This window comes from Magallana gigas, chromosome 3 (assembly GCF_963853765.1).
Source record: "Magallana gigas chromosome 3, xbMagGiga1.1, whole genome shotgun sequence".
Taxonomy (NCBI): domain Eukaryota; kingdom Metazoa; phylum Mollusca; class Bivalvia; order Ostreida; family Ostreidae; genus Magallana; species Magallana gigas.
Window position 1 is genome coordinate 49,141,478 of NC_088855.1, and position 9,282 is coordinate 49,150,759.

Genomic DNA, 9,282 nt, shown 5'->3' on the forward strand with positions numbered 1-9,282 from the left:
ATGTCTGACCTTTAAAAATTGAAATATCAAAGAATAGGCATTGGATGCAGTAACAGGCATTAAGTCAATCATTTATTAAAATGACATGTGCATCTGATACATAAATACAGATTATATTACTATAAATCATTGATGCCAATTACTAACCGGTTACTGGGTCAAAATGATGACAGTCAGTTTATATACATAATATACCTACAAGATTTATTTACTTATGAACACCGTAATTTTTCGAAAGTTTATCTTTTCATATGGTATAAGAATCGTGATTGTGATGACAGATGTTTTTACCAAATTCACACAAGCAGTGGCCACCCGTGATCAGAAAGCTTCTACCGTTGCGTTGTGTTTGATTCAACAGTGGTTTCATCACTATGGTGTACCGGATAGAATTCATAGCGATCAGGGAAGAAACTTCGAGTCGGATATTATTAAACAACTCTGCAAAATCTACGACATACAAAAGTCAAGAACAACAGCTTACCATCCCGAAGGCAATGGACAGACAGAACGTTTTAACCGTACACTTCACGATTTACTCAGAACTCTACCACCACAGAAGAAGAAACTCTGGCCAGATCATTTATCTGATGTAACTTTTGCGTACAATGTGTCTCCAAATTCCAGTACTGGTTACAGTCCTTTCTATTTATTTTTCGGTCGTAAACCTAAAATTCCAGTCGATTTTATTGTGTCGTCAACAGTGTCGGATTCTGTCTCGGATAATGATGTGAATTACGATGAATTCATTCAAGAGCACAGAAATAATGCTAGTGAATTATTCCAGCATGCTAAAAGAAACCTGGAAAAAAATGCATCACAGAGGAAAGATCGCTTCGACGCAAAAATGGTGGATCATCCGATTGGTGTGGGTGACGAAGTTTTCATAAGAAACAGAGGTTTTACAGGAAGACACAAACTTCAAGACCTTTGGAGTACAACAAGATACCGTGTTCAAACAGCCAAAGACAGTGTGTATACAGTTGTTTCAGACACTGGACAGCAACGTACCCTTAATAGACGTGATATCAAACGCGTACCGCCGAAATATATAAGCAGTGACAATTGCCCTGCACGTGACGTTAAGCCATCCTTATCTCGTTGTCGGAGTAAGCGATTACGCGATAAACAGAAGAGTATGTGGGATTAAGAATCATAGACTGTGAATGTGATACGTATATTGAACATTTGATTTATATATGATATTATGTTGATTAGTGTGTGTTTGAATTTTGATTTTTATCGAGACGATAAAATTCAAAGCAGGGGAGTATGTGGGCAGATTTAAAATTTACAATATCTAATCATTTACCAAGTTACGCTTGTTCTTGTGCGCAGGTGGATTGAGTTGGTGAACACTTTCTTTACTTCTCTATTGGCCGTTGTTCCCATTGGCTAGTATTATCGAATCAGATCATTTCTATTATAAATCCCGGTTACTTTTGATTTTGTTTCACTGTGGGTCCGGCGATTTTGTACACCAACACCTCGCACAAGGTATTTATTGTATTAATTTATATGACATAACTTTTCTTAGTATCTACATAAAGTAAACTAAGATTATGATAAAGTTTAAAGGTTTATTTAAACCGTAACGAATTATTGTGTATAAATTGTATATATATATTTATATGTGTTTATATTTATTTACAGAATCACCTTTTTGTACATATAAAACATCCTGAACACAGAACCGTGTCTTTATTATTTACTCGGTCACATAAAATATGTGGAAGTCGTGTAAAAATTTATTTGCTGAATCATGTGTTTGTGCGTCACCATGTCCCTTTAAATATAAGTTTGACACATTGTTTGGGAGGTTGTATTTTAAATAATTGTTTTCACGATATATTTACATTTTCCATTGTCTTTGCCTGTGATAACACTACGTATCGATTTTGAACTATATAACCCATACTACAAATGACGCCAAATTGAGGCGCCAGCGGGGTTTGCTCATTTATATCTAAATGTTTAATCGTGCGATGGCAAAAAATTATATAAATGTAAATAATAAGGAATCATTCTTTGAATATTATGAGGTGATAATTTCGGTCGGGGCGTGATCAAATCTATCATAAAGCCCTTCGGGCTTTATTGGATTTGATCACGCCCCAACCAAAATTATCACCTCATAATACTCAAAGAATGATTCCTTTTTCCTTATATGTCGCAATCATTGTCTTTAACTTCCTATCAAAAAGTAGATTATCATGCATATGCTGACGTATTTAAGATATCAACAACTACTTTCATGTTGTTGGAATGTTTTGCTACTTATAAATGCAAATGCTTTTAGGTATAAGGAATCATTCTTTTAATATTATGATTTGATATTTTTGATCAGGGCGTGACCAAACCCAATATAGCCAAAACGGCTTTATGATAGATTTGATGACGCTAATAACCGTTATTATCACCTCATAATATTCAAAGAACGATTCCTCTTACTAGTATTCGTTTTATCTACATTATCTTCAGGAATGGTACGATTTAATATTAAACTTACATGACTTGAACAACTGTACATGATTGAAATCATTAAAAACAATTCTAAACAACAACAGCAACATGCAAGCACAACGATCAGTCGAAACTAATGACAAAGTAGTTCTTCAGAGAGAGAGAGAGAGAGAGAGAGAGAGAGAGAGAGAGAGAGAGAGAGAATATTCAAATGTATTACATGTAAAAAGATGTTCCGTTTCACAATTTTATATCCTGATACATGTACTGTAGTGTGCAAAATAATGTGAGAACATACACGTGCAGACTAGCAAAACCAATGGACCAACTCACTAGATACATATGTGATAGGAACTCCTTATAACAATTTCCTAAACCGTACTCCAATACAGACCTTAGAATGTTATAGACTTAGTTCCCTTGTCCCTCTCAGATTCTCTCTTTCCCAGCCTCTTGGTGATCAACTGGAGTGCAAAGGCAAAGAAAATGAATAAACCCTGAGAACCCGTGATAAGTATCTGCAGATAGGAAAACAGCTGAATCTGGAAAATCTGATGGAAGAATCCGAGGAACCAGCCTGCTCCGGTCAGTGTTGCTAGCTTACAGACCACGGGAACCATGTGGGCGTCGTTGTCCGAGTTCTTGCGATATGAATTTTTCATGTTGATTTCCCGGGCTGTGATGATCACCATGAAAACGTTGAGGACCACCATCACCGCTAGAGGAATGACAAAGGTGTAAAGAACCATCTTTGACTCGGAGATGTAGCATGTGAGGGCCGAATAACCGTACTGATCGTCTTGGAGCACAAAAGTGCTGATCAAGGCATTCGTGAGCACCAGTAGACATGGGACCAGGAAGCTGTAAAACGAGTTCCACAGGAACCGCTTTTTACTATTAAGACTGTCTTCTTTGGTGAATCGCATGGAAGTGAAAGTGCGAAAGATGGAAAAACAGGAAACAGTTAACCACATGACCACTGCCAACCAGAAAAAGTGAGACAGAACCCCAACTGTGCGACAGAACCATGGCATAAAAGAAAGTACTCCAGAGAGGAAGTGCAAGATATTGGCTATGAGCAATGTTATCGTCGTAGCTATGATATTTAGTCCACGGAGATACCTACCCTCGTCAAAAATTAGAAATATAACAACAGAACCGATACAGCCAAGGGATGATAGGGACAAAGAGACTGCCGAAAGAATTTTCTCATCAGTAAAAGACACGAGTAGACCAGAGTAAGCAGCCCTCACCCCGCCCATATACTGATCCAAACAAACTTCCACTCGTTTTTTATCTCGAGATTCTCTGAAATATTCAGACTCGACACAAAAGTCGAACTCGACAAAACATAGAGTATAGTTAGAAACAACGATTCGGGTCTCATTTTTATGAATGACGACTTTAGTACATATCGTCACGGGGGCAACAATTGACCAAGGATAAGTTCCCAGTGGTGTATGCATGCACTTGCCAATATTGGCCAGAGAGGTATGACGCAGAATTAGGAACCAGTCTTCATCATACCCTGAGTTCTGATACATAATTTCCGGTTCTTGATTTAAACCCGGATAGTACAACGATCTAAACGAATTACCGCTGAACACTACTTCGTACCTCATGGATAAATTGAAAAATTTAAGTTTGAATAGATCAATTAGTTGATCAGTAACTTCCACCCGACTATGTAGCTCGCTGATGGACAGTAAAGCGTAGAGAGCAATGTCACCTCCTGATGAATGTTCTGAAGTGAAATGGAGTTCATCACTCGTCATTGCTGCAAAAAAGCACAGGTTCTTCGAAATTACTGGATTTGTCTTTAATGCATATATAATTTCATGTATTCTATCCACCGCCTCAAAAATTTCAGTCAAGGGTTTGATTAAAATGTTGACTTCGTAGATATATTGTCCGACTACTTTGTGGATTGGAACGCATTCTGAATTTTCATATCTCATGCCCGACTCACAAACTATCGGATGGCACTTATTCTGTTAAAAATAAAATGCACACATTCAGTATTTTATAGATTATACACCTGAATATTCTTAAAATACCACACCTGGCATCAATGAAATGTGGAATACCATTTCGTAGAAACATATAACAATTCATGATCGAGGGATATTGTTTTAGTAAACTGTTACTTCTTATAAATGCATTCAAATTAAAACCTAACAGTTGCTATGCTGTATTTCAAGAAAAGGGAGGCAGTTGATTGTTTGAATGCCAGAAACTATTAAGCACTATTGTTACAAGAAATATTGCTCGATATCTAAAGACGTCGACAACGTATGTTATCTACAACACACGTATCTACTTACCAATAATACGTCATAAACTTGTTGTCCTGGACATTTCTTTAGTTGTTTTTTTTCTTTCGAGTGTATGCCTCTTACATCTAGCAAAGCGGAGAATGATACCAGGTCACCACCTCCTAAGTAAATCTGTTTTTCACATTCTATCATCAGATCTGTAGTCCAGTTCCCTACGTTACACATGGCACAAAATATATTTTTGAAGAGCAAGATTCTTAATCTCGATTCACAAAACATGTACTTGTCAAGGAAGTCCGAATTGCATCCGTTTTCTATGTCTGCGTCGTAGTTTTTCCACATGCCGGTGACGTTGCATTGTCGTTTCGTGTCTTTTTCCAGGAAACACTTCATGCTCTTCTGAAATATGTCCGAGGGGGGTACAAACAGAATGTTACAGGTGCGCGATGGACCAAATAGCCGCTGTTGCAGTTTATCTGGGGAATCTATTTGGTTAATTTCCTCTAATGTCTTACAATGAAAGTTGATGTCCCATGGTTTTAGCGAATTCATTGGTTCAGCGTTACAGAGAGCACAGTCTGCATTTTTGTAGGTTTCATTGGTGCTTAAAGAGGTCACGGGCCGGTATCCCTCGTAGTCATTGACATATTCAGACCTTTCACACTTTTCAATAATGTCCACATCGTTGAAATATTCTGGACATGAAGTCACCATGAAGTATCGCTGTATGGCGCCTTCGAAAGGGTGAATAATCGGCTTTCTACAATCAAGCGTTACGTTATGGAAACGTGAAGGCTTCGAGACTCCTTGATTGGTGTAGCTCACAAATTCGGGAGTGCTGTTTTGACTTTGCATATACGATCTCCACGGACAACAATTTTTCTTCCGTTGACAACCTTCGCTGCAGCTACAGTAAGAACAACTGTGGCCCGACTCTTCCTGTGTATAGCTGTAGTTCCGTCGGAATTGGTCTCCAAAACACAGATCCTGGACGGGACAGAAGAGCATGTACGCGGAGACTTGAACTTTGATGTTGTCGTTCTGAATCCAGCGCGTCATATTGTTCACAAAAGCACGCTCGGCTTCAGATGGCTTTGTGCTAAAGCACGCATTTATCAGTTGGAGATATATCAGCAATGCCGAAATCCAGCCGTTAGAAATCTGAAAAAAGATCACACAGTTCATTTATACAACAACGCAATTAAAAATTCTCGGTAGTATATTTTTAAAAATCGTTTTAGTTTCAGGACTATGTGTAACTTTTCATCAATCAGACGTGTAAGTCTTCTTACCATTTATTTCATCACAGTGAAATTAACCCATTCATTTTGAAGTTTTAATTCAATGTGATCGTAAGCTTTCATGAAATTTACCGGTGTTGCTGTATATTACTGTTGTACAATTTCATATATGGTAACGTTGTACAGCTATGGTTATTTAAACAATAAAATGCTTTCTTTTGTGATTCATTCGGGATATGAAGGTAGCGACATTGCAGGAAAAATACATAACCAGCGTCAGCGTGTTATGTAAATTTTTTCTGCAATGATAGCTACCTAAGTCCTTCATAACCCATATGAATCATAAAAGAAAGCATTTTATTGTTTATATTTACATCTTTCTTTAACTAATTAATAAATTGATTATGAAAAGTTAGTAAAATTCACTAAATTACTGTTAATGTACATAAGTACGTTAGCTAATAGAAACAGCCAAATTGTCTCCTCTGTATGGTGGCATAGATCTGCCACCACTTGTCAGATAATTATGTCGACTTGTCAGATGATTATGTCGACATGTCAGATAATTATGTCGACTTGTCAGATATTTATGTCAACTTCTCAGATCTTTATGTTGACATGTCAGAAAATAACCATATTGACTAGAAACTCAATATTTTGATGTTAAAGCTTGTTAGTGCCACTAACTGCCATTTACTTGGCATCATTATATCTGACAGGTCGACATAAAGATCTGACAAGTTAACATAATTATTTGACAAGTCGACATAAAGATCTAACAAGTTAACATAATTATCTGACAGAAAAAATATTATGGCCACTAGTTTAAAGAAAATTATCTCTCATATTATAAGTCGACTTGTCAGATAATGATGTTGACTTATCAGATGTTATGTCGTATTGTCAAATAATTATGTCGACTTGTCAGATAATTATGTCGAATTGTCAAATAATTATGTCGACTTAAAAGATGCTTATGTCGACTTGTCAGATCGTTATGTCGACTTGTCAGAAAATATTATTTCAACTTGATGGCACAAATTGGGCGTAGAAAGATTGTAGTGTTAAATTTTTAAACACGTGGATAAGTGACAAGTCGACTTAAAGAACTGACAAGTCCACATATTTATCTGACAAGTTGACATCAAGATCTGACAAGTCAACATAATTATCTGACAAGTGGTGGCAGATCTATGCCACCATACCTCTGAGACTTTGAGTCTGGCATCATCAACATTATTTCGTGCAGTCCGTGATTTTACTTAGGTCGCTGTATATAGCTTCAGACCAATCGATAAACAGGGCGTGTCAATTTCAGTCCTGTCACTTTCAGCCGCTGTAGATTTCGACCAATCGATAAATGGGGCGTGTAGATTTCAGTCTGGCTGTTTCTATTCAGCTATTAATTAACTATAACTTTCCGTAAGAAATAGAGGAAATTATGCTTGATAGATGTAAATATATACTGATATTTTTCTTACCAACACAATAATCTGATGTTGTTCGAACAAATTAGATGATGACCATAACATCTTAAATTTTTTGATGTGCATAATATTTTTAGGCCATGAATTATCATTTTGTGTAGAACAACTGTAATTTAACTTTGTAACCCTAATTTGAATATCATGTTGTCATTTCATTTTCTTACGGAATATATCTTTATGCTGAAAAGGTATATTTAGATTATTGAAAGTTTTCATTGCGTCATTTTTCTTCACCAAATGGTGGTTTAGTTACAGACATGTTATGGTTACAGAAGTTAATGGTTGGCATGATAAATCAGTTTTCCCTATGGACAAAACGTTTTCCATATGAAAATTTTAATATTCTTGGAGGCCAATGATCCGTTAATGTACGAATTTGTTCCAAATTAGGCAATTGGTTAAACGTGTAATTAATTATATATAAATATATTATTAACTTATTTAATAATAACAGTTCTATATCTTCGTATAACTTTATATTTAAATGTATTATTTTTTTCATCAATATCGGACTGATACGCAAAGAAATCAAAAGGGACACAACTCTAGGAGCGTTATGATTTTTTGGGGCTTCGGCGACAGTTACTGTAACTTGAATTTTGTTATTTGTGTCACGTTTCTACTAACTAAGATTTGATTTTATTAATTAGAAAAAAAAATACCGCAAACAATGCACAAGAGCTGAGATATACAAGCAATACCAACCTACTCACCATTTCTCTAACGGAGACGTACGCCCCTCTTACTCTGCGATGCTTCCGTGCGTTTTTGCCATAAGCTTTCTCTGATGTCTATGACCATTTTAATAGTGTTTAATGTGATAAAATATTGCGTAATATTTATTGATAGAGAGAAAATTCATTTATTTGCTATAATGAATCACCTGACGAAACTCCTAAGACGCCGCCATACATAAGATTATTGATAAAACTCGCACGGATACAACACGAAGATATGTCCTCGGTATTTGCAAGTACCTGTATCGTCACGAGCAAAGAAATGTGATCGCTATTCTTAAGCAGAAAATATCAAATTGTGGTACTTCTTTCGCCCTTTATGAATTAATTTGTCTCCACTACGGTATGTTCATAAGAATTTTGTCTCAAATTTTCTTTTCTTATTAAATTATAATTAAGTAAATAGTGTTGTAATCTTTAGAAATGCGATTAGAACAAATAAATGGTGTTGACATGGTTGTGAAAGAAAGATGAAAATAAAATATCATTAAAACTATACGTTGCCAAATAGAACGATCGATGCCATACTGTTTACAATCAGGAAGATTGCCTGTTGACTTTCTTTGATGGAGGGTTGATCTAATATTGTAAATTGCAATTTGTAATGAGAAGTCTAAAATTAGAATAGCGGCACTATAGTTTAACATACTCTCTCTCTCTCTCTCTCTCTCTCTCTCTCTCTTACCATTTTTGAAAAAAAAAAGATATTAATAAATTTGGCCAGCACAAGTAGCCATTGATGACCGTAAACTGTTGTAACTGATTTCAATTATTTACGTGTTCGAAAAGAATTAACGAGTAGATTAACCAGTTACACACATATCACTCGATTGGAATGAATTGAAATAAGTATGGACAAAAAATACCACTTAACAGAACGCGAGATACCTTACACACGTCACATAAAGGGCATTCACAACGTTACTTGGGGTTAGAAATCACGAGGTGACTTATGATAGTAAACATGTCAAAGTATACCGTTTATAACATAGAGAACGAACACAAGAAGAAACGGAGCGAGATTAACATAAGCCTTTTGGCTTGTTTCTCAATCTTCTGTGTACTGTTATTATAATAT

The 9,282-nt window shown here is 36.0% G+C and overlaps 1 protein-coding gene across 1 annotated transcript; it reads right to left on the reverse strand.

Annotated features, from left to right (window-relative positions):
• Window positions 1-238: 238 nt before the first annotated feature.
• On the reverse strand, window positions 239-8,272 carry LOC105318045 (uncharacterized). The gene is made up of 3 exons (XM_020063117.3): window positions 8,181-8,272; window positions 4,788-5,900; window positions 239-4,454 (listed from the first exon to the last, which is right to left on the reverse strand). Exons 1-3 carry the CDS (start codon window positions 8,181-8,183, stop codon window positions 2,859-2,861), a joined length of 2,712 nt encoding a protein of 903 aa, XP_019918676.3. The 5' UTR covers window positions 8,184-8,272; the 3' UTR covers window positions 239-2,858.
• Between the last annotated feature and the right edge of the window lie 1,010 nt (window positions 8,273-9,282).